Source organism: Aspergillus lentulus, assembly GCF_001445615.1.
Source record: "Aspergillus lentulus DNA, contig: Alt12, strain: IFM 54703, whole genome shotgun sequence".
NCBI lineage: Eukaryota > Fungi > Ascomycota > Eurotiomycetes > Eurotiales > Aspergillaceae > Aspergillus > Aspergillus lentulus.
In genome coordinates, this window is record NW_028322115.1 from 1,131,217 (window position 1) to 1,156,978 (window position 25,762).

Sequence of the window (25,762 nt, forward strand, 5' to 3'; positions counted from 1 at the left end):
AGCAGAAGGGTATGATCTCATATAAATAGATATGGCCACCTAGCCACCGACCGGGTCAACTACTTTGCAGTGCCCTGTGGCGGTGCCCAGACACTAAAATACTGCTGATTGGACGACTGGTACCATAGATATGAATGTTGTTACAGAGGCACTAAAGTACCTTTCTAATGGTGCCTAGAATCTAGATGCTTTCTAAATATTCCGTAGCGTAGCAATTAAACTAATCTATCACCTCACAGCTGGAACAAGCTTTGAAAGATAGTCTAGTTTCGGGGGTCAAAATATGATAAAAGCACACTTTCTCATGTATTTTTATCATGAGTTTACTCATCAGAGGCATGGTCCTTACAAATTTAGCTATCACCTAATAGGGCAAACCAACACTAGATGAAGCCGGATCCTAACATCTACCTACCTATGGAGTCTCCTGGCTTCTGGTATATTAATATCATTACTATAAACGTACCATGTTTCTAGACCATGATACCAATTGATGTAAACATTCAGCATGCCATTCATTCCCAACTCATAAAAGCCACAAATCAATAATCATATCATTGTGAATGAAAATATGAGAGGCAAACAACAAATGAAGGTGATATAGGTAAAGTAGCACCCAGGAGGCTGGTGACCTGCTCCATAGCTCCCTTGACCTTGCTCAGCTTTATGCTTCTTCTTGTGGAAAATTAGGATTGACCTGGCCACTGTCTGGCCACCAAAAATCCTCTTCAAGACCTGCTTCCAGCGTTTCAAGCAAAGAGTCCATTTTAGGGAACTCAGAGCAAGGTGGCCTAGCTCTCGCAGTACTTGCATTCTCTTCTGAATCAGTATCGGTGTCACCTGTTAGGTCTATCACCTCACATTGAAGATTGGCAATGCCCATGAAGTCTCCAATGTAAATGTGCCGACTTTGCGCTCGTCTTCCAGGGCCCCGGTTATCTTCCTCATCACTGCACAGATCAATGACATCTACAGCACGTTTCCTTTTACATGCATTTCGCCGCTGGTTGCGAATACGAGCAAGTTGAATATGAGCCTCCACAAGTTGCCGTGATTCTTCGTCCAAGCCAATGCGATCCTTAGGGGCCGGCCCATCGAGCTGTCGCATCTTAACATCCGGTTCGAGACTGGCAAGATGAGGTTGATCTGGGTTCCCTGGGCGAGCCCACCTAGCAAAAGGTCCATCATAATGAGGACCTTGACCCACTCCAAAAACAGGGTGTCTTTTGAGCTTCCCAGAATTCAGTAGCTTTCGGGCCGCTACAAGCCCAGACTCTGAATCTGATGCGTGATCATCGCAGGGTGACTGAGCTGCGTGCGTGAATTGCATTTTCCTTTCATCTTCATTTGGGTCTCTCCCCTCATGAGGCGAAGAGCTTGAAGTAGAGAGGATATGGATACCCCCGCCTGCGTCTCCAATCAAAAGATTTGACTTATCACTTGAGAAGGCACCGCACATTATCTCCTCTTCAATTCCAAAGACGTTCTTGGTAAGGGCATCCTCCTGAGATCGCAAGATATTCCATTGCTTAACAATACCGTCTGAGGCCCCTGTGTAGAATTGGTTGATTTCGTCCCCCCACAAGGCCATTCTAACACCTACATCATCCTGCTCCCTCTCAAGCAGTTCATCTAATTGGTTGAGAGGTTCACCATGAGGAAGCTCTAGCAGGACTTGGTCTCTTTTGCGATAGTCCCAAACATATGTTACGCCATTAGTGCAACTGGCGGTCACATAGTATGAGTTCATTGGGCAGAAGGTGATATCATTTATGTCCAGCGCAGGACACTCGAACTCGATTGTCTGAGATTTCCACTTCAGTGGTTCATAAACACGGACCACAGACCTGGTGCCCCGAGACACTTGGCTCTGGCCTACCGTACTTGCTGTGGCAAATCTCGGCAAGGTCGGGTGCCATTTGATATCGAATATATTCTGTGAATTAGGCTGAAATGGTGTTGGGATTATTGAAGCCTCACCCACATGCCACCCAGTGAGAAAGCCACTCGGGGCTGGGCAAGCGTGCGGTAGGCCATCATCCCTCTCGGACATCCCAGCGAGCAGTAAATGTTTAGTATCATGGGTACTCCCCCAAGCCAAGCAAGTGGGAGTCAGGTCTCTTCTGGATTCAATTATCAGGGGAGCATCTTTTGACTTCATGATGTTCCATAGCCTGAAAGATTGCGCGCCGGTTGCCAGCAGATTCTCTTGAAAATTTGAACGCGCCATGACTAGTACTTTCGATTCATGTGGGAGCGTTTTGTGATTTGTTATCCGGTTGCCGGAAAACCTCCAGAGTTTCACCGTATTATCGTAGCTGGCTGTAAAAAGTGTATCATCGAACCACTGCATAGCAGTAACACTCATGAAGAGACGGTTATCACTTGTGGCCCTTTGAGACGCAGCCCTCCCAGGAGGGCGAATTATGTAATGACCAGGCACCTCCTCGAGGCGATTGCACGTCAAGTCCCCAATGACCAAGTTGTTGCCCCGATTGTACTCCATATTGCCCTCATCGCATTGGGCAGTGGCGCCTGCTGCAAATCTGGTACCGTCAGGCGACCAAGCTAGGACATTCACGTCATTTGAAGCACCTTTCCAAGTCTTCAGAAGACTGAAATCTGACTTGACCTTAGTTCGAAGCTGTCGCTTTACAGGCCCTCCTAGCTCACGATTCTGTAGTAATGCGTTCACATTGTTCAGGGCTCGAATGGGACCAAAAACTGAGGAGCTGCTGCTACTATCAGTCACTCGAGCAGCCTGAATAATCGAAGGCGATGATGAAAGATGTCCATTTCTTGCAGTCTGGATGAATGCATCAATATCGGCAGACTGACGTCGCCAAAGTATAGACGCGTGAGGCAAGCAGCTTAGGAATATCTGGAGTTGTTGTTTGATGACTGCGGGCGAAGCGGACAAGACTCCATCGCCTGCCATACCCTGGAGAGTAAGGAGTTGAGTAAGACAATGTCTCACAGATTGCTGGTCCTTGCTTCTGACTTTTGAGGTCAATACTTCCCAGAGCCAGGTGCTGGTATCAATGACTGCCTCATTTGAAATGAATTTGGCAAGTTCGCGCAGCAGAGAGATTTTCTTCGCAAAATCCCGATGGACATCATGACTCGACAATACTGCGATAACTTGATCACTGATTGAGACTTCTGAGGTTGGTGAATACGGCCACCCATGTAATGATAATAAATTCATCATAGCTGTCATCTCGTGCGAGTCAAAATCAACATGCAAGATCTCACATGATATTGTCATGGACTCCCTGTATCTCCTGGCATATTTGACAGGATTATGTTCTGGGCAGAATGGTGCGTGTTTAAGATCTTTGAGGTCATCAAGGGATTTGAAGTTCAACTTCCGAATCTGCACCCCTCGCGAAGAATAGATGATACGGTTTTCAGCATGAAAAAGAGGATCAGCATTCGAATTCAGGTGACGAAGGCGCTGGGATGATTGACTGGAAGGTTTGTGACCCTGCCGATTGCGTGCCTGTGAGCTGGTATTGACTGATTTTATGTCTCTACTGCCTGAATCACCCTCTTCCGAGTCAGATTGAGAGAGGCTAATCACGGGATAATAATTGATTTGCTTGTTTCTCGAGCGAGCAGAACGTCGTGTCCTTGGCGCTGGAGACCTGGTCGAAGATGGAGCTGGGGATGATGAATCCCGTTCAACAGATGATGGAGAAGAGTTAAATGTCTGCTTGTCCATCCTCGACAAATCGGATGTTGACCTTTTCCTCGCAGAAGTTAGTAAACCAAGAGCTACCTTGGCATTACAATTCTTCCTGCCTCCCGACGAGACTCCTGGATTGGTAACTGCGCTGAATTCATCAATTATAGTGTTGGTAGCGCTATTCAGAGATGTCTGAGAGTGAAACACTGTCTCAAAGTTGTTGCAGGACACTCGCTCAATTTTCTTGGTACCCCTAGAAGAGGGTTTCATAAACTTTGATAGCAGTAATTTGTGCTCTTCAGCGAGCGCAGGATCATCAGGTTCAAGGATTTGGTGGTTTGATGTGCAGAGATTCATCATCCCTGCTATCTTCTGGGGTATTGCACCATGTAGCATTGGGACTGGCTTCGAAGAGATTCTAGTGTCCTCTGTCTCCCAGTAGATCAGGTACTGAGATACGAAGGAATTGCCTATATAAGTAAATGTCAGTGTCCCATACATCAAGAGAAGAAGTGCAGTCGGAGATCGCAAGGGGAACGAAGATGAAGAAGCAGGGAAAAGGAGAAGCATAAGTAATATCATTTGGCAAGGGTGCTCGTCACTCACATAGCGGGTATAGGTTGGTATGCCCCGGAGAACAATAGGCTGTCGACCCTGACCTTCTAGATCTAAATGAATTGACAGGTAGATAAGAAACAAGAGGGAAAGAAGAAGAGCTCTGTAGCACTGGAGGTATTGTAAATGTAAGAAGATTACTATTAGAGCAATTCAATGAGTGACGCGTGAACGCGGGACCAAGCCTAGGCACGGAAGGTTCGTATCATTTTATGCCGGCACTAATAAAACACTTTAGAGCAAGATATAGCAGGCGGTCAGCATGTTGACTTGATAAGTCATAGAAGCTGGAAGAATAATAATCAGCTCCGGACAGGAATGAACCAGGGCATGTGACTTGTAACCACGAGATGACGAAGGTAATCATGACTGGGTGGTGTGAAGATTGTCGACTGAGCCTGTGGAAAGTTACAATTTGGTTGTAACCCAAGGCTGGACACATTGTGGACAGAAACAAACCTCGTCGACTTCACCAGTCAGCGTGCTTATACGTCTATGCGGCTATATAGCTAACCTCATTTCTCTATCGCTGCTATTTTCAGCTCGGTCCAGAAGTCCTACCATGGCTCGCCCCGGAGAAGAAATGTGAACATCGCCAAAGAGGCTGATTTACATTCCAGTTATGTACATGGAAAACACATCAATGATTGAATCACGGAATAAGGAACAGCTGAAGAGGGCCGTATTCCGAAGTCTCAAACCAGCTTTCTGCCTTGCGCTCATCAAGGCGATAATGCATGACCCTGGGTCAGTCAATCATGCGGAATATTCAGCTTCATGTAGCCTGAATGTGAGCTAAACTCGAGCCGGATTGGGGCGAAAAATGCAGATGGTGCGCCAGAGCAGGAATTATCGGACGATTGTCAAAGCTCGACTCGACAGGTATAGTCCGTAATGGTCGACTTGCAGCTTGGGTGGACAAAGACGTCTGCTCAAGGAGGAAGATGCCGTCTACTTAGATAGTCGAGACTTCTTCCGAGCCGATACCATCATATCATACAAAACATCCTTAAAAGCAAACAGGAAAGCCGCGGTAATCGCACTCTGCGTAACTTTTGGAACAATTCCTGCGTAGTCGTCAGCTTAGTTTGCATTGTCTGCGCGGCATACGCATATTCAGCTTACCTTTGTACAGACCTGTGTACCCTTCCTCCCTGATAATTCTCTTCAAGCTTCCGTTCAAACTCTCCTTGGGACCATCTTTGCTTGCAACGTGCATCTGGCTCTTGACTGTGATGTACGGATACGTAATCGTGGTGGCCAGTATCTTGCCCAACGCGCCCAGATAGAACGCATCCTTAGGTGTCATGCGTCTACGGCGCTCCACGACATTCTTCAACTGTTCAAAGATGGTATATTGCAGTATGGGGTTGATCACTAGGACGAGCGCTGGGAGCACTCCAGCAAATAGGGCCGTAGGCCCTTCCCGTCGAAGCAGATCCATCAAGGTGCCAATGGTCGAGGCCCGTGCCTTCTTCTCCGGCGCACCAGGCAATGCCTGATCTTCCGCATCCGACTTGCGAGCTGTCATTCTTGTGTTCACAACCCAAATGGGATTGGTGATCAGGACTGTTGCACTTCCGGCGATAGCCCCAGCGATCATCGACTCAGCCGTGGTAAGTTTCTTGGATGCACGACCAGCTTTCACGGCTGCTTTCTCGAAGGCCGCACGAGTCCATTCGAACCAGTAATAGTATACGAAATTAGTAACGCTTATGCCGAACAGTGCCGATTCAAGTCCGGAGTACAGTCCACTGAAACCTTCACGCTGGACAATGCGGCGAACGGCGTCCATGGTAGTAGAATGGGCACGTTTCGATTCGACCTGTGCTCTTGTAGAAAGGGTGATGAGAGGATAGCTAACACCAAATGATCGTCAACTAGTGCTTCAATAAAGGGAGATTCAATTTTGCGCACGTCAAGACCATTGAAAGAATGCCACCGCCAGCGCCAGCTAATGCATGCGCTATGTTGTCACTTTGTTGAGCGGCAGCTGACGCTGCAACCGCCCTTTTTTGCTCTTGAATTCTAGACTGGGACATGGCGAACACAAGTCAATCCTGTAAGAGGTGTCCTGGTTGAGAAGTCCAAGCGTAAACTGTATACAAAAGAGCGTTCGGTTCAAGGACGGATATCTGACGAGTAACCAGGGCTATAGTTCGATGCTAACGACCCCGAAGAATGCTGAAGGAGCGGATTGAGATCGATACGCAAGGTGGGTGTACTGAGATGGATGACAGGACGCTCTGTGATAAGGGTAAGGAGCAAAGGAATGATAGAATGGGGATCAGCTGGGAGTAATATTGATGAGCAGACTCACTGGAGAGGTAGGACGCGCGAGAATGATTCGGCTTAAGATGGAGTAATCATAACGATAAACGTTCATGACGTTTACCGAATTTCAACTGAGCCTCGGCTGTCGTTGGGCCCCCTTCCGTTGTCCGAAGTTACGATATGCACTTCATGGTAATCACACATAATAATATTTATGGTTGGAACAATTTGTCCTTTCTGATAGATCATCTTGCGACTGGCATTTGTCTTTGGGCTTATTTGGACCAGCCCTAGAAGGTCCTATCTATACAGGGACTAATACGGAGTGTGTCACTACTACAGGAGCATGTCCAGCTTAGAATATGAAATCCGGAGTTGAGGGTCATTTTTCGAGTCTCTAATATGAATAAGGCGAGGTCTTAGCAAGAGGCCGAGGTCCACAGCAAGCCAGTCAACTCGTCAACCTCATATGCTTGCTCATGGTGTGTTATGCTAAGAGATTAGAAACGTTCTATGTCTCCAAGCGGCCCAAGGATTTTCTCCCTGATTTGCATGTGACGTCGTTTTATGTTTCAATCCACATCATTATGATGACCCCAAGTTTACCTTAGAAATATTATTTAAAGCAGTCGAAATGGTATTCTCCGTGAGTAAGGGTGGCATACTCACCTAAATTGATAAGTCAGGGCTGTCTGGTTGACAGTGTCCCCCACTGTTATTTCACAGTAAGATTACTTGTTTATCATTATACGTGGAGGTCATTCATGTTTGACGAGTTCTACGATTGCGTTGTCTACTTGTCTGTTTAATCTCCGATAATCACAGTCCCTAGTCTGCTCATCTCCGATCTGCCTTCTCGCGGCCCTGGTCCCTCCAGCCTAATTTATTTACGCGAAAGGTGCTGCAGGCAGACTTCTGCTCCTGTCGGAAAATATGAATCCCAGTCAAAGCATGATAGATGTAACGTAATGCTTAGAATATATCGTCTGACGATTTACCTCCCCAAGACGGATTGACTTTCTTTACAATTAACTCGACAAACATTAACGAGTCCAACCTCAAGAAAAGGGGAGAATAAAAGAAGAGGTGCCGCAGAAAGGGGAGGATAAGAAACCAGAGGAGAAATCATAAAGGGGCACAGCGAGCATTGATAAGATAGAACACCGGCGGAAATAGCGTGCAGGGAAACATTTGCGGGACAGTCTAAAGGCATGGAAGAATCTTGAAGCAGTTCCAAACAGTCATCTCAAACTAACAGAGAATGAAGGCGGATGAGGAAACCCAGAAGATTATCTGAACGATTCCCGGTAAAAGGCAATCACCGGGAACTGGGCTAAATACCCTTTCCGTCGCTCAGAAGTTACAACACACTTGAACATAGAACAGCATGTGTATACCATGACTCCCTTAGCAGCAACCGCCTGCGGATCCAGATTGAACACCCTGACCCTGACCGACCTGCACAGTCGGCTTGTTGTTAACAGTGGCAGTTCCCATACGCTCCTTGATCTGCCGAGCCATGGTCAAGAAAGCCTGCTCAACATTGGAAGCATTCTTGGCTGAGGTTTCAAGGAAAGGAATTCCAAGGCTATCGGCGAATTCCTAAACAGGTAAATCACAAATCATGTTAGGACGAAAGCTAGACAGACTGAGGCGATGGTTGGACGCGAACCTTGGCTACGGTGTACTCCACGACTTTCTTGTCTTCCATATCGCTCTTGTTACCCACAAGCAGCTTGTTGACCCCTTCTGTGGCGTAGCGATCGATTTCCTGAAGCCACTGCTTCACGTTGTTGAAAGAGTCCATGTCGGTTACATCGTAAACAACACAGATGCCATGGGCGCCACGGTAATAAGACGATGTGATGGTTCGGAAACGTTCTTGACCTGCTGTGTCCCACTATATATTGTCTGTCAGCTATGACAGGCGGTGAGGAGCCCATTTTCGGTGCTTTGTCCTTACAATCTGGAGCTTCACCGTCTTCCCATCGAGTTCAATAGTTCTGATTTTCTGGAGCATCATTAATCAGTACTGCGAAGGTGCCTGTATGCTCAACGGTATGCCTTTGCGACGAGTACATACGAAATCGACACCGATGGTGGAGATGTAACTTTCTGTGTACGTATCATCGGCGAATCGAAGCAACAAGCAAGACTTTCCGACGCCAGAGTCTCCGATAAGAAGGAGTTTGAAGAGATAGTCGTATCTATCCACAGATCAAAGTGAGTTGGAGTTGTCTTTTAAGTTTTGCGGAGATAATGAACGACTAGACAGGAGAGACGGAGATATCAGGCACTCTAGTTAAATCCAGCAGTCAGTCGACATAAACAAGAGAGATAAAGGAGAAAGACATTTTCTCGCTGCGCGAGCGCCAGTTCTAAACCTCCTGTACTGTAGGTAGAAGGGGGAAACTTACCACTCAGGATTCATGATGAGCGGTGGTATCTGTCAACGAGAACTAGGTCGCTTTGACGGAGGTGAGAAGTGAGAATGGAATGTTGGGGAAAGCAGAATGAGACGAGACGGCTATAGCAAAGTTGGGTGGCTAGCTATTGATGTAAGTGTGGCCTCGGATTGTCTAGGCACTTAGATGGACTGAAGCGGCGTTCTGAGATGGCAGTTACGTTGCTAGTAGTAGGTAGTCGGTAGGTAGTGCAGGAGAGCAGGCGAGCACAGCGTGCAAGTTACCCATGTTTTTCATCTGACCATACCGTCTGTGACCGTTTCACGTTCAACCACCTCAGACCCATAAATTGGCCCAATCTAGTCTAGCGTTTGAACACCTACACACCACGTAAGTATCAATCAGATCGGATGTCTACCAAGATAGGCAAAATGGCTATGGAAACTGGATCAAGTACAATTACTATTCCCAGTGAGTGATAAAATAGAACAATGCTAAAGATGAGCACGAGCATGGCAATGATGAATGACACGTAGCGGTCAGCTGTTAGCCCCTTCAGCTGACACCCCATATGTTCGAGCGCTCTTTCGATCTTCTTTAATACACAGTATCCCTTGGTAATAGTAGAATGCTTGAATCTGAGCATTTTTCCATGATGTAAGATAAATTGACAGGGACTCCAAAGAAGGGACTCCAGCTCAGCGGCCTGCTCCCCACACCTCTGTAGATGTCTCCTCGTGACCAGGGAACTATATCTGTCACGAATCAGTGTAAAGTTACACTTGCCCCTGTGTGTCATCGTTTCTGAGTTCAGTAGAAGGAGAGAGTAAGCCATTACTAGTGTTATCTGAGACTGCGCGGACATTGTCTTTGAGAAGTAGATACTTTTTGCCACAATCTGAAGCCTTCTTTCATAAAATAGGCCTATTTAGCCATTGGCATGGTCAAGCACATCTTGACTTCTGTTGCATATAATAAATGAGAACCAACCCGATGTGACCAGAAATAGGGGACCCAAAGATTGCATTGCAATACAAACTTCCAATCAAGCCTCTTAGCAGCTTGTTTGCAGCAATCAGGCATAGCCATGAGCCTGAAGCCACTCCAAAACCAGTCTTTCGTCCCTTTCTTTGTAGTTTGCATTTGTTCGTATGGAGTCAGCAACGATCACCAAGGCGCGGTCATAGGGACTTGTATCCTTGTCCTTGAAGAAGGAAGCGATATCCGCACCAATGTTATGGTCTGCGAATTTCGACAGACCCATTCGCACAAAGCGCTCGAAGACGACGTTGTTCGCCGAAAGCCGGGCTTCAACGGCATCCCAATTTTCCTTCATGTACTCCCACAGAAGATGGCGGACTTTCGAGTTAGCAGCCAAAGCCACGGCACCATTGTGCACATCCTGGATTGCGACTTTGTCAGAGAAAACAAAGTCCAGATAGTCGTAGACGAGATCAGAATCTTTGACACGTCCAAGCGCGGCGAGGCAAATCTCCTTGCCATCGACCGAGTCGGTCTTGATATACTCTTCCTTCACGGAATCATATTTGTCGCGTCCACCTTCAGCGATCGTGATACCAAAGATTGCCGAGCGCAGGTTCGTGTGCACTGCACTCTTGTCCTTGCCTGAAGCCCACAGGGCGAAACGCCGTTTCGCCTCAGTAACGATGCTAGAAAACAGTAAGCCGAACTTCCTTGCCCCGCAAGCTGCCAATACCGGGAACCCACCTTTCATGACCCGCAAACCCAGCCATGCCGATTAGAAGCTTACGAAGCTGCACAGTGAGATAATCTTCGTCCGACTTAAATTCCCAGCCTATTTTTTCGGCGGCGGGAGATGCCAATGCAAGTGTGAATTTCTTCAGTCCCGCAGCTACTGAGTCATTCTGCGAAAAGACAGAGCGCAGATTTGCGACAGACGACGAAATCTGTGACCAAACCCTGGAATGAAGACGGTGAGTAGCAGTTTAAAAACTCTTATAGATGTGCTCGGCACTAACAAGTAGTTTTCCTCCCCCTTAAATCCTTCCAGCAGAGCTAATAATGCAGCACTAGTTCCCTCACCGGACACAGCGAGAGCAGCAGCATCACCGATGAGGCCAATCTTATCTTCGGTACTTAACAGGTCCAAAGAATGGCCCAGCTTCGCTAGACGGTCGGCAGGGTAGTTCGTGCGGTAGAAGCCTGACAGATCCTTGTTGATTTTGTAGAATGAATCTTGACCGACGCCCGCAATAGTGTCGGATTTCGAGATAAGGGCGCGTGAATTCACGTCGGCCAGCCGGGGTCCTGATTTGATGCCCAGCGGAATCCACCATGTCGTCTCGTCCTCTTCAGGCTTTGCGTCCCCAGTTGAAAGGAATCGGTTCTGGCGAATGCTAATTTGGCCTGGCTCTTCTGCCACGGTGAGAACAGGAAAACCAATCTTTCGGATCCACGGATCCTTTTGAGGAAGAGTTAGAAAAACCCCAGAAGGCGAAGCGAGCAAGGTCTGACCCACCATGAATTTATGGACATCCTGGCTGGAAGCTTGACTGAGGGCAGACCAGAGATCATTTGTAGTAGCATTACCTGACATCGTTCTCAGCAGCGATCTTCTACAAACCAACCCTCAAGCCTGACTTACCATACGCATGCTTCTTCAAATAGTCGGCCACACCACGGAGGAACGTTTGTCGACCGAGATGATCGCTCAGCATGCGAATCACCGAGCTTCCCTTCAGATAGCTGATATGGTCAAAAATCTGGTCTACTTCCAGAGCGTTCCTTACGGGGACTTCAATGGGGTGAGATGCGCGCAAGGAATCGAGCTGAAACGCTTGTTGCACGCCTTCAGCCTATGCGACCAGTTAACAACAGACGGATAATGACATCGTTACCTCGGGAATTGCGTACGACAAACTGAGACCAAACGTTCCATTCTGGTTCGTTATATTAGTTGGATGAAGTCGCAGTACATCTTGAGACAGAAGCAAGGGAGCCTCTCTTACCGGGATAAAAATGATCAACGGCCAACCAGCCAACCCAAGTTGCAAAGCCTTCGTTCAGCCAAAGCTCGTTCCACCAGTCCATAGTCACAAGATTGCCAAACCACTGGTGGGCCAATTCTGCGGTTCATTCTTAGAAAAGAGCCACACGCAATCATTATGCCTCAAACTAAGAAACTCACCATGAGCCACGACGTATGCAATGCGGTTCTTGTAGCGGGTGTCGGATTTTCCCTCATCAAATAGAACTGCGGTCGTACGATATGTGACAAGACCCCAATTCTCCATGGCACCCATGGCCTGAGGCGATATGATCAGTGGAAGTAGGGCCTTCAGGAGGGATTTTTGCACCACTCACAAACTCATGAACGGCAAGAAGATCAGCCTTGGGCAAGGGATATTCAATTTCGAATACTTCCGAGAAATAATCGACGGTGCGATGAGCACATTCCAAGGCAAAACGTGCCTGTTCTTTGAGCCCTTTCGTAGTGTAGACACGGACTGGTATGCTCCTTCCGCTGTATTTGCGTTGAGTCATAGCTTCAACGTACTCGAAGTCACCAACAGCCCATGCCAAAAGCTGGACGGAGATTGCAACTAGTTAGCCTTTCCTTAGCAGATAAGGACTAAGATATTGTACTGACATAGGTGCTCATGACTGGGGTCCTTTCAAAGGACACAACCTTGAGGTCGGGCTTACTACCGTCGCGTTCTGACTTGATCGGCATATTGCTCAAGGCAGTTTGGCCTTTGGGAACCTCGATCTCAAAGTCGAAAGTTGACTTAAGATTTGGTTCATCGAAGCAAGGGAAGGCTCTTCGTGCGTCACAGGACTCGAATTGAGTACTAAGCATGTAGTAGAAGTCACCTTCTTTGGGTGTATCAGCCGTGGGCTGCACGGCAGGCTTGTACTTTGAGCGGTAGAAACCAGCCATGGCATTGTTCATCGTGCCGGTGAAGCCAATAGATAGCACAATGTCTGAAGGCGATATTTCTTGAGAGAACATAAAAGACACTCGTTCTGACTTTTTGTCATACGTGATTTTAGACGCCTTCGCGAATTCCGTACCTGAAGTAAGAAATATGACAGTCGCTGTCAGTGGAATCTACAGCAGCGCATTGATTTAAATGTGGATGTTGCTTTTTGGACGAACCATCTTTTCCCAAAATTTCTGCTTTATGGACCTCGATCTCCTTGCAATTGAGCACAACTTCCTGGGTGGGCCGAGTGATGGTGGAATCTATCCTAACAATACCCTTGTAGCCCCAAGCACCACCAAGCTCGAGATCATATAAGGACACATGGTAGTGCACTGGTTTAACCCTGTTACCTTGTCAACACATGTCCACGATGCTGAAGAAGTCAGGTGGTAGAGGTTCCAAAAACTTACGCGTCAGGTAGTGTATCTCTATCCGTCATTGCCATTGCGCGTACGTCAAATGAACAGTGCCTTACGAGGGATTTTGAAAGATTAAGTTTGACTGGACGACGCAGAAATGTGCAAGAAGGGAGATAAAAGCGAGAAGAAGAAACCCCACGAGAAGAAGCAGAAGAGGGGAAGGAGGGGCGGAGAAGAGACACTGGCCAGATGGGTCGATGGCTAACAAAATGATGACAGCGGATTGCTTCAGGGATTACGCCAGCGCATCTGGTAGACGCGATGCAACACTTTCTCCCCCACATCTGTTACGAAACTGGCGACGGTTATTGTCGGGGATACTTGGAGAGCTTCTGCCAATCTGCTTATCGAGACATGGAAAAGGAAGGGCGAGGATGAACGAAACTAGGAAGAACGATCTCTCAATGGGTCTGATAAACCCTTGAATATGCGTTGAACATCGTATTTTACTACCAGTACTTATGCTACGCTTCTTAGATTTTATTCTTGTCGTCTAGGTAGACACTTTCTTAGTCAAGTAAATTATGGTTGACACTGATACTATCATTGTACCTTACTCCATACTTAACAATGCCTCTGAGAATCATCTATATCCATCTCTCGACGGCTCTGTACCTGATCAGCTATTTACCGAGCTAAAACTTTGGAAGGGAAAGGTCATAGTAATTACAGAGTGCCTTGTGTCTCTGGAACAATCCTTTACCTAGGTACCTTACCATTCCATGTGGATATCATCACCTCGGAGAAATAGAGCCGAAATTTTCAATACGGAGCTAGGGCGGAGCTCCGGACTGTGATACCCTAGGAAGCTAGGTACTTCTTGGCTTTTCGGCCCACTCTTTCTCGAAGCAAGTCACCGATTGTCCAAGCTTTCGTTATGACTTGATGAGTTGATGCATTGTGATAAGCACGAGCATTGTTAGTCAATCTTTTCAATTCTCATGTAGATCGCTTTGATTGACTCAATGCTCGTATCATTATCACACCCTTACAGACCGACACAGTTACTCCACTCGACCCTTCGAGGAGACCATGGCTGATTCGGACGAAGAGTACGTTGGTGAAGTTTCCGACGAAGAAAATGATATCAACGGTATCCGATATGCCCGGGAAACGGCGCCTGTATCCCGCCCTAAACGGAGAAAGCAGCGCGGGTGTGCTGAATGGGAGGTTTCGAGAACTTGGGAGACCTTGGTCGAGGGTGCAGATGGCACAATCAGCTCTACTGTTGAAGGACTTTTAGAAGCCGGGAAAAGGAAGAGGTAAGCTTCATTCAGAATGGAAGACTCCATATACCTTTTAAGGGCCGTTGCACTGAGCAGCATCATAATCATCATCGTCTTGTAGACTTTTAAGAGATACAACACCATTGCAACGTGGTATAATCCGGCATCTCATCTTGATTCTGGATTTGTCCCAGTCTATGGCCGAGAAAGATCTAAGGCCGACGCGATACCTTCTTTCCCTGCGATATGCACAAGAATTCGTGCGGGAATTTTTTGAGCAGAATCCCATATCCCAACTTGGCGTGCTTGGCTTGAGGGATGGTCTTGCAATCCGGGTCAGTGATATGAGTGGCAACCCTACGGAGCACATCAGTGCTATACAGGCTCTGAGGGATCATGACCCCAAGGGCCTTCCTAGCTTGCAGAATGGGCTTGAAATGGCGCGTGGTGCTTTATTGTGAGACCTTCTATACCCGAGCCACCACATATTTCTAGTCGTAAAACTGACCTGGCGTCGATAGTCATACTCCTAGTCACGGAACCCGAGAAGTATTTGTGATCTTTGGATCTCTCCTTTCCTCCGATCCGGGCGATATACATCAGACGATCACCACGTTGATAAATGACAAGATCCGTGTCAGAATTGCTGGTTTGGCCGCTCAGGTGGCTATTTGTCGTGAACTCTGCTCTAGGACTAATGCAGGCGACGACACCACGTATGGCGTGGCGCTCAACGAGCAGCACTTTCGCGAGTTAATGATGGATGTAACGACACCGCCTGTGACATATTCCCAAAAACAAACCACAAGCTCCCTTTTGATGATGGGGTTTCCGTCCCGTACTGTCGAGACGTGTCCCTCTCTGTGTGCGTGTCATTCTAAACCCTCTTGCGGAGGGTACTTATGTTCACGATGCGGTAGCAAAGTCTGTGGGCTCCCTGCTGAATGCCCCTCTTGCGGTCTTACGCTTATACTGTCGACGCATCTTGCGCGATCTTATCATCATCTGTTTCCGCTCATGAACTGGGTTGAGGTTCCCTGGCAACGTGCCTCACGCAGTTCGACATGCTTTGCCTGCGGCATATATTTCCCTACAGTACCTCCTAAAGACCAGTGGCAAGCTACGGAGACCCAGGCAAAAGGGATGAGTGTCAGCAGTCGCTATGAGTGTACAGTTTGCAAAAATCACTTCTGTATTGATTGTGATCTTTTTGCTCATGAAATTGTGCACAATTGCCCAGGCTGCCAAAGCGGAATTAGTGGGCTGGCCATGGCTGACCGGCCTAGGGTTCAGACTGCCACAGAGGAAATGGACACCTCAACATAATAGTTTTCTGTTTCCCTTCATTTCTTAAGAGGCGAAAAGACTCTATTGTATCACTGTCTTGGTTCGTTTTGGATAGCATGGCCGGTGCATTTTTCTCTTTTTGCCTGTCTCCCACACCCCCAGTCTTAGTCCTTTTCTTTTCCCCCTCCTCCCGTAAGTTGGCTTGATTTCGGAACTTGCTTAAAAAAGGCCCCTTGGTACGGGACTGCTAAGTCGAGGCGGCGGGCTTGCTAGTGTCATATATCTATGCCTTAGGCTCACCCTCAACACTTAAGGCACGCATACGGAGTAGTAACTATAACTTGATAGTCGTCTGTTGAGGTGTGGTGCAAATGGCAAAAGTCTTACGAATGCATCAGACTCGGACGCGCCAGTTATTAGTCTCGCTTCTGAGATTATCATTATCCTTCCTGTATCTGAGGTAGATATAAGATCTTACGTCAGAGCGATTCTTGCCTCGGCTGAAAGTCTCTCCCCACGTATACACAGTTTGTCCTTTAACTTCCTTGAGGCTCACCAGCCAGAATTCTGGCATCGAGTTAACAACGAGGCCTTTTATTTTCAGGACCCGAATGATATCGCCCGAATCCTCCAAGTATTGCAAGAATAACCGTCCAGCATATACCTAGTAACGAGGCCTTTGTGCAGTCCGCCAATGGACACTCTTCCACAAACCCCGACCCCATGTCCAGAGGCAATGGTGGGAAACACACCTAGTCAGGGAAGTCAATTAGTAGAGACGCAACAATCAGAAATTGATCTCTTCAGAAAGCTCAATTCCTATCCGTTCAGTACAGATGTTGAATTTGCAAAAGGGCTCTCCATCATCCTCGGTCATCCCGACGTCCCGGCAACTGAAGCTGAGATCGATTGCGAAGATGACCTAGTACTACAAGCAAAATGCTTTTATTTTTCGCGGTATGTCCCTTTCAACGCACGTTGTCAGGCTTACCGTTAGCATTGTTTTACTTATGTGGTGTGCTTATGCTAACATTTGCTGGATATTAATATAGCAAAGAGCAGATATCGCCGCCGCTCGATTTCAAACAACTCAAGACCTGGCTGGGCTCGACTCCGACCGCAGAGCCCTCACCTGACGCTGAAATTCGCAATCATGATTCTCAGAGAGCAAGCGCATCAGAGACCGCAATACCGCCTGGCGTAGTTCCTATGAATCAGCAATCGCCCTCGATTCAAGAGCCCGCTTACCCATCATCCTTCGCTCGAATTGTCGAACTCATAACGACTGGTCAGCAAATACCCGGCATCCAGCAAATACCTGACACAGTTTTGACGGGCCATGATACTCCAAGTGAGAAACCGAGGCGACGGAAACCTTGGGAAGTAGAGTATGAATCTGCACGAGGGTCAGAGTTACCGTTTGAAAATTGACGAGGACGGCCATGTCAGCTGTACTATCAACTACACATGCATAGCCCCGCGGTGGAGAGCCAGCAGTCATGTCTCTGCTTGAAGACTCCATTTGACGCGGACTGCAGTCAAGGTGTATGTAATCTTTCAGCCCAACATCGAGATGCTTCCCTCGGATGAGAAGCTGCTAAGCTACAACAACGCACAAAGCGTGGATTTCGAGACATGCATTGTCAATTCTATCATGCCAAGCTTTTGAGCTTTGCGGGGAAATCAAGCCAGCAAAGAAGCGTTCTTTTGAAATAAGCCTCTTATCTTTGTATCTTTCACTGCGCGTTCGCGTTCATGGAATGACATGGCTATGTAGAGAATGACTTTGACAGCCATCGAACCGCACACATTCCAGGAGACGATCCGGGATATACACTTGTCATGGGATGTTATCTTGAATAAGCCAAAGTCCCAGCATGCTATCCCATACCTGCTAATATCCTTGCAATGCACTGGGATACGACTATTTCCATCATATGATCGCTCACTCAACCATAAAAGGGAAACAACAGCTTGGATGTATAATAAACCAGAAACACAAAGAAAATAAAATGCACAATCTCTCGATGAGTTCAACCGGTTATCTGGGAACTCGCACAGAATATTGCCAGCCTTCAGGTACAAGAAACAACATAAGAATTCATCCTGAATTGCTTGTTTGCCACAAGAATGTCGATAACATTTGCTGGTTCCTACATTCATACCTTGCAGTATGCAAACGTCAGTGTCGCTGTGCCTGGTCGAAATTCCTAGAGGCTCAGTCAACGAAATGGTGGATAGTTTGGATTCCACGGGTTTCCGCGGCTGAATCTCCCTCCATGTTGGCCTGCCAGATGATACCGGTCGTCGTTGAGATTGCTGAAACGGCCGATCTGCATGCCCGCCCCGGGTCCGGGACGGGTGGTATGGGATGGATTGCAGCAGAGCATTGCCACGCGTGAACCAAACTTGGAACCACGCAAAGATACCATGTGCTTCCTATGGTGATTGTGTGAGCATCGCTATATTGGTAAAGGTAGAGAGAGAGGCAAGGCAATACCGAATGTGGCTGGCGACCAATTCACGCTGATGAGGTGCAGCATTCATCAAAATCCACTGGATGAGGTAGTTCCCATATTGATCTCCAGCAACTGTCGAAATCAACTGAGTCAGTGGAGCACATTTAATCAGTCTGAAGAAACTCACTATCGATCAAGGGCATTCTGGGTCTATCAGTACGGCCAGTGCAGACCCGGGCGAGGTAGCGATCCAGAAATTCGGAGCCCCCTATCTTGAGACATTTTTCAACGATCTTGGAGGCAAACTGATCCATACTGTAATCGACTGACCAAAGGATAACGTGTTCAATGGCTCGGCTCTTGTCTTGAGGAGCGCCATGCTCACAGATGTGTTGAATGCACCAGTTTCCGAATTGACCATGGGCGAGCACATCGATCTTTGCCAATACTTCTTCAATAGCCGGACGCTACATATGCGTTAGCGCAGTTCATCATCTGGTTTCAGAAATAGATATGCTCGGTCGACACAAGACCGCCGAGATGTAAATCCGCGCAGCAAGGACGAAAGATGAAAAACAAGCGTTCCGAGCGAGGGACTGGGGAAGCTGTCACCTTCTCATCTTCTACACAGTTCTCAAAAATGTTCTGGACTACTAAACTGCCAGTTTCACCCAGAGCAACTTCATGCCACATTCCTCGTAGGGCTTCATTGACCTTCGCCATAATCTGAGGAGGCTCCCCGCTCCAACGCAGCTCGAAAAGCTTCTGCCACACATGACATGCGTACCGATGAATAACCGTTTCTGGAATTCTGCGAAGAAGCTCATGAACCATGACAGCCTTGTGTTCTTCTGGGACACAGTCAAAAGCCTTTTGAACCACATGACATCCGAAGGGATCCATGCTAAGGCTCAGCGTGTTGCCCTTGATGGCGTTGGCTATGGCAACGACTTGTTCTGTAGTTCCATGCTCGAAGCAACGTTGAACAAGAAAGTTACCAAATCGATTGACCATGAGCGGATACGCCTGATGTGTGATTGCTTCGATGATATCATATTTCTGTTCAGCTGTTCCAACTTTGAGCTTTTGTTGAAGAAAGATAGAGGCCTGCTGGTCGTTGTTGCAGACAATTTTGTCCACTATATATTTCCAGTCGCAAGACACATTTTTATCAAGGAGCCGACGGTAGTTGAGTGGTTCAAGAGGAGAGATATAGGTCTGCAAAGTGTTTGCGCCGACCTATCTGCTTTAGCAGAGGAGACAAGTTGCATGGATGATTGTTGGTGGACACTCACCGGAGATGTCGTCCAGGGCACCGCATTTGCGCCAGAGGAAGTAAATTCATTTGCCGTAGGCGAAAGCGAGGTTCCGATAGGTCTTTGGTAAGGTGGGATTGGGTATAAACCCACCTGCTGATACGTGCTGCACGGTCGAGTTGTAGGGGCTCGCGGAAGCTGGTTGCTGGGAGATGCAGTATTAAACGACGCTTCCCACGAAGGATTCTGGGCTGAAAAGCAAGGACCAGCACGATTGTCATGGGGTACTGAGCGTCGCTGAGCACTATTTGGGCTATGAAGATACCGAGCTGGACCCTCAGGGTATTGCGTAGTGGACTCACAGGTCCCGAAGGAGGGTCCCGAAAGAACTCGATGTGGTTGAAAAGAGCCATTTATGCTAAGGCTTGCAGTGGGGTTGGTCCAGAATCTGTTGGCTTCTGGACCAAAGGTGTTGTTTGAGAGAGACACATGCTCACCGTAGGTCTTTTCGCCAGCTGGAGCATTCATATGCATGCCGAATACCTGCTGCGTCTGGGGCCACCAGAATCCTCGAGCCCTGCTGTACGCGCCTGCGGATAGTGCTTCAGAGACGTCTGATTGTGAATCGTCATGGGTACTCCATCCTTCATGTGGCTGCGTGAAGTTTGAGCTGGACGCGTTGAAGGCACTTTGCAAATGGCTTATTGTGTGCTCGGTGACCTCACGCCCGTTGAAATCAGCTTCAGAGGGTGTTCCAAGAGCTTGATCCAGAGTGTGTTTCATAACTCGTGTTTGTGCGAGTTCTTGCTCCTGGAGGGCCAGTTTAGAATTCGCAGCGAGCAGTTCCTTCTTGAGGCGGAGCACTTCAGACGTCTCAGTATTCGTGGGAACAAAGCAAGCATTACCTATGGCCTCGGTGGCATGCGATATTTCCAATGTCGAATTGAGTGGCTTCACTGCAGAATTCTTGTCGCGATCAACATGATCCTCGATCGAAGCACTGGTGCTTGTCAGGAGACGGTTCTGTTGCTCAAGCAAGACTTGTTGCTCGGACAGCTTCGTGAGTATCTCTCGATTCTCAACAGGCTTGAAGGGAGAGGAATGAGGCTTGGGAGAAAGTTTGGCCAACAGCTTTTCCATCTCGGAACTTCTGCTTGGGTAGGCAGTGGGCAAATGCTCCAGCTTCTGCTTCTAGGTTTGTGAGACAATGGGTATTAAAGGACCTGGCAGAGAAGTGCTGACCTTATTGGATGAAAAATCGACGACTTCACCAGCAGTAGGCTGGAAATTTCCGAGTTTGGAAGACACCAGAGGGTCTGGCGTGCTGCTTGGAGTGCTGTATTGCTTGTGTCCCTGTGAATATCATTCAAATGCGTTAGACTATGGTTGATTCAAGGAAAATATAAGTTTTAAAGCTAGAAGTTCTTCAATTTACCGATGTTTCACATCCAAATTGTATAAACTGTGCTTCAACTATCTGATTGTCTGAAAGGGCTTCTGTTCGCGATGGTCGGCGATCCGTTCTAGGGGACCCAGTTGAAAGCATGGACATCTTGCCGGCCTCAACTGCTAGGCGTACTTAAGTCTTCGCTGGTTCGAAATCTGCCGCAGCCAGTCTTTGAGGCGAAGGGTTAAGGAGACAAGAAGCAATTATAGAAAGGTACTCAAAAAGGGAGACACACCTGGCAATGTATGAGTATTCCGGATGTAAGGGCAAGCTGGCAGAGAGCAAATTGTCGAGAAGATGGTGTTAAGCCGAGAAATATGATTTATTGTGGAGAAAAAGGGACGGAAGATGACAGATGGGAGTCTCTACGTGAGAGAAAGGATGGATTCTTTCGACATTAGATCACGGAAAGGTAAGATGCCTGATGCAAAATAGACTCAAGACAGTGCCGTGATGAGGAAGGAGCGCTGGTAGTAGAAGATGCCAGATAATGAGCAAAAAGAATAGAGATAGAAGAATAGGCAGGAAGGATACAAAAGAACGGATCACTCTTGCAATGAAGTGTGCTGCAGTAGTGTACCTGAAGTAGAAGGACCCCAAGGTGACGACACCACACTTAGAGCCAAGTTCAAAATCCCAACAAGAAGAGAAGTTAAGCCTAGTATGAATAAATCAATGAACTGATACGTTGAGCCGAACGTGACGCGGAACATCATGGTTTAAGCCACATTTAGATTGAGGGGAAGACCTTCAGTGTTCTGACATTATATAGTACTGAAGATAGAACAGATTTGATATCAGGTCTTACCTTTCCGGATTGACATGTCCATCCTCATAACCATGCTTGAGTTGCCTCGATATCGCCAGGATCGCAGGCTGATCAAGCACCGCATTTTAAAACTTGCTCATTCGCGCTGGCATCTACGCGAATATAAGACCCGGACGATATCTGCCAAGATCTATCGAGAAAGCCAGCTGCGTATGCTCCAGCGTGTCCCTGCCAACGGCAACTATCGCCAAGAATGAGAAAATCAGGTTGCCCAACACCTGTAAGGGTAGGTACAAGACGTGCAGCTTGCTCGAGACCAGACAAGTCTGCTCCCCATACAATAAGCTCGAGTCTCTCATTCTCCAAAGGGCGGAGGAAGAGGGCGCCCATGCCTCGCTCGAAGGGGAATTCATATACTTTACACTCTCGGTTCATGCTGGACTGGGGGCTTGCCTCTGTGTCTGCCCCAGGCCAGCAACAGCCCTGGAAGAGACGGAGACCTTCGCCCTGTATGTGAATCGGAAATGATATAAGCTTCGATGAAGGTAGTTCGTTGCCCAGAGCGAGTGTGATAACATTCCCGCTATCGACAACTCGGCCCTGATCGCTGTCGGAGTTAATTAGGGAGCCGCATTGCCGTGATAGTTGGGAATCTGCAGCGAAATATTGAAGAAGATTACGACTGATTTGCACAGCTATGTGCTCAATCCCAGCTGAGCAAATGTTGATGTTGAAGGTGCCCTTGGTGCGCAGGATGGCATCCATAGCTCCGAGCTGACGACCATACCGCTCATTCAATTGGCGCCAATCCTCTCTCTCTGAGACAGTCCACCTTCCTTGAGAATCTCTCAGAAACCACATGCGTTCAGGCCGGATGTAACCCACTTCAAAACGATCTCTGCCGTCCAAGACTAGCGCAGAGGCCATTGTGAAACTCAAGACCCTTGGCGAAAGGTGGAAGCGATGTATATTAGTCGTGTTTAGGTACCAGATACCGCTATGCGCATCTCTAGTGACCTGCACCACTCCGTTCCTGTCAGGAGATCGCAATTGATCGACATAGATCCCACCTTTCGCAATATTTGCTGAGGATGGAACAGTGATTGTGAATGCCAAGGGAAGCCTGGGTCGACGAGGATAGGTGGCAGTTTCATTGTAGAATGCCAGAAGGGATGGGGTGGTCAATACGCCATCGAACCAGTGATTCTGGCCTTGCAATTCATCATATTGTGATGGCCACTGGGTCTGTCCAAGTAATTCATGCATTAAGCGCGAATGAAATGCAGGGACATTGTCATCAATTGAGCCATGCTGTTGTAATATCGGGATACCCGCAACGTTGCTTAGTAGCAACTCATGTTTAAAGCTTGACAGTGACCTCGAGAGCACGAATGAGAGCAGAGGCTCCGAATCCCGCCACATGTTGTAAGGTACATAATCTACCTGTATTAGCACTCTCAACCGTCGAAACTGATGTTCTCGACATACTCTCAATGGATGAGTAGCCCGACACTGGTGCTGCGGCGATTACTTTGTCCGAATAATGGGTGGCCAAAAACCACGCCCCTTGCCCTACAAGAGTTTAGCGAGCTGAGAAATTGGTTATTTGACAGATCATACCTCCATTTGAATGTCCGACGACTATCCATTCTTCCTGTGATACGCGCACCATATCCCAGCCAGTACTGTGAATCCAACGTGGAATTGCGTTCACAGCAGCTTCGACGTCTCCAGCACCCCAAGTATCTATAGCCAGTGAGTAGCCTCTTCCTTAGTATTTTTGCAACCACTTTCACGCCACCTAAGACGTGGAAAGAAGAGTGTCCATATGATCGTGAGGATGGAATGCATAGGCTGGGAAGGCAGCGGACCCATGCAATGTGGAACACGATGTTCTAGGACGACATAGGGGGGTCAAGATAGGAACACGACGAACTCACGCCAATCGTCGCCGCTCCAAGGAGTAACCCCGCTGGGAGATAATATCCACGCGCAAGTACCATACGCGGCATCCAACATCTCACGAACTTGTACACTGTCTGCCTTGACACCTGCACCATGCAAGCCAACAATGACAGGCAAGGCGCCATCTCCCTCGGAAGGTGCACATGTCTCCGGGGGAGGGCGCAGGATGGCATAAGAGACTATGCCTGCATAATAGTATGTAAGCTTCTGGGCCTGGGATACTGATTTTTCAGTGAGTCTCAAACGGAGTGGGTAAGTTTGGAAGATCTCATCATTCCCGCGGTGTATTTTGTACAATATTTCAGCGGATAACTCCTTCTGGGACGAATCACCCAGGTAGATCCGGAACACCAGAGGTCGTGCTTGATATCCAAGCAAGTCTAGTGGCTCATTCATCACCAGACTATGCCGGCAGCCCTAAGTACGTGTCACTTTTCTTTCGTATCTTTCAAAGAGGCAGAGAATTGACACCAACACCAATCGAGCTGATGGCAAGAACCGCGATCCGATCCGCAATGTTATTATGTAGGTTAATTGATGCCCAAGGTGTACCGAGCTTGCCACGGCACATGTCTGGCAGCAGCAGAGTTTCTTTATCGACACTAAGAGGTTCGATACGGATTTCCGCGGCAAGCGACGCTACGATCGTGGGCTCTCCTATCGCGCCCGAAGCTCGAACATCGCGAATAAGCCGCAGTTCAACCACATGGTCACCTGTACTTAAATCAATAATGATGGGTACTGTGCCATAGTCATAAAAATCTCCTCCGAAATGCCGCTTGCCATCAATCACAATCTCAAGGAGCCCGCTTGTGAATATTGCCACAGACTGAGGGGCCCAATGGCCAATATTCAGTGATCCGCGCGCCCAGGCCTGATATTGTAGAGCAGACCATCCATAGACAGCTTGCGTGAACTTCCAGTCTATTTCTGGAAAGCTCACATTGAGCTCCGTTCTAGCTTTCCCTGGAGCAAAGCTGTGTGCGAGAGCTCGGGCAGTTTTCCATTTGACGCTCCCATTGACTGCTAGCGCGCTGTCGAAGCTTGCATTAGCATCAAAAGAAAGGCTATGAAACCCACCATGAGATTCCAAGGGATCGGCACCCCAGACAGCCTCTGGGAAATTGCGGTCAAATCAGCTCGCAACTTTCTACTTGTTTGTGGCTGGCTCTCAGCTAGGGGCGCCTGAAAGTGGCACGAACCTCTGGTACCACATTGGAAAGGGCCAAGTAGCTGCCATTCATCTGAGAATGAGATGCTTGCGAGATTTTGCGCAAGTAGGAGCTGAGGCGAATCATTCTCTACGAGAAGACCGTTGCATACAGTGGTTACAGAATAAAGACATATCGCAATAAGAGTGGCCAGACAACTTCGACGTGTTATCACAGGATGGTATTCGTAAATAGTAGCAGTTTCGGCGCCAAGGGTTTTCATTATAAAGACATTCAGGTAGGCTAGTCGAGTTGATATCTCATAGGCTTCAAGTTGCGATGGTACTTGATCTGAGACTGAACAATGAACACGACGTCGTTTCTGAGTATCAAAGCAACGTGCAGCTACCGCCTGTAGCTAGAAAAAGCACCCAGCCACGTGACATTTCTTTGCAGACTGCAGCACCCAGATAGTCAGACTACATGTACTATGCGAAATAGACAAATCTGAAGACGATTCGCCTAGTTTAGATTCCATTCTGACCCACAACTGACCTAGTAGATACTAAGGTACTACTATCGCGTCTTGATATAGTTGCCCTTGCTGGTTTGCCTTTCTGTGTCTAGAGATCATTATTACCTCCTCGACACGGAGTTCACTATGTACCACCCGACATCACCTAAGGCAGTAAATGTAATTGCCATTACTATCAGAAAACCTTTTACGCTGGGTTCGTGTCATTAAGTGATAATCATATGAGATGAGCAATATGACCGGACGATGATCATACGTATATTACCAGCGGTCGATAGGGGTTAGAAAATGCTACTTG

At 47.8% G+C, this 25,762-nt stretch overlaps 5 protein-coding genes across 5 annotated transcripts; 1 reads left to right on the forward strand and 4 right to left on the reverse strand.

Moving 5' to 3' along the window:
* Positions 1-664: 664 nt before the first annotated feature.
* Positions 665-2,938, reverse strand: ALT_6337 (WD repeat protein; the record flags this gene model as incomplete). The annotated part of the gene is made up of 1 exon (XM_033560310.2): positions 665-2,938. The coding sequence occupies one exon, from the start codon at positions 2,936-2,938 to the stop codon at positions 665-667; it is 2,274 nt and encodes a 757-aa protein (XP_033416201.2).
* A 2,316-nt stretch (positions 2,939-5,254) lies between these two features.
* On the reverse strand, positions 5,255-6,345 carry pmp47 (putative peroxisomal membrane protein Pmp47; the record flags this gene model as incomplete). The annotated part of the gene is made up of 3 exons (XM_033560309.1): positions 5,255-5,370; positions 5,429-6,162; positions 6,221-6,345. 3 exons carry the CDS (start codon positions 6,343-6,345, stop codon positions 5,255-5,257), a joined length of 975 nt encoding a protein of 324 aa, XP_033416200.1.
* A 3,712-nt stretch (positions 6,346-10,057) lies between these two features.
* On the reverse strand, positions 10,058-13,395 carry ALT_6339 (M1 family metallopeptidase; the record flags this gene model as incomplete). The annotated part of the gene is made up of 11 exons (XM_089600053.1): positions 10,058-10,652; positions 10,711-10,923; positions 10,983-11,553; positions 11,609-11,819; positions 11,878-11,903; positions 11,973-12,089; positions 12,152-12,269; positions 12,328-12,549; positions 12,614-13,038; positions 13,124-13,293; positions 13,361-13,395. The coding sequence occupies 11 exons, from the start codon at positions 13,393-13,395 to the stop codon at positions 10,058-10,060; spliced, it is 2,703 nt and encodes a 900-aa protein (XP_089455515.1).
* A 1,006-nt stretch (positions 13,396-14,401) lies between these two features.
* Positions 14,402-17,313, forward strand: ALT_6340 (TFIIH/NER complex subunit SSL1; the record flags this gene model as incomplete). Its single annotated transcript, XM_089600054.1, has 4 exons — positions 14,402-14,631; positions 14,717-15,052; positions 15,117-15,347; positions 16,935-17,313. The coding sequence occupies 4 exons, from the start codon at positions 14,402-14,404 to the stop codon at positions 17,311-17,313; spliced, it is 1,176 nt and encodes a 391-aa protein (XP_089455516.1).
* Positions 17,314-18,104: 791 nt separating this feature from the next.
* Positions 18,105-25,076, reverse strand: ALT_6341 (uncharacterized protein; the record flags this gene model as incomplete). Its single annotated transcript, XM_089600055.1, has 13 exons — positions 18,105-18,321; positions 18,383-18,473; positions 18,529-18,808; positions 18,954-19,580; positions 19,637-20,788; positions 20,840-20,950; positions 22,153-23,252; positions 23,302-23,385; positions 23,434-23,559; positions 23,754-24,195; positions 24,254-24,652; positions 24,722-24,892; positions 24,981-25,076. 13 exons carry the CDS (start codon positions 25,074-25,076, stop codon positions 18,105-18,107), a joined length of 4,896 nt encoding a protein of 1,631 aa, XP_089455517.1.
* Positions 25,077-25,762: the final 686 nt, after the last annotated feature.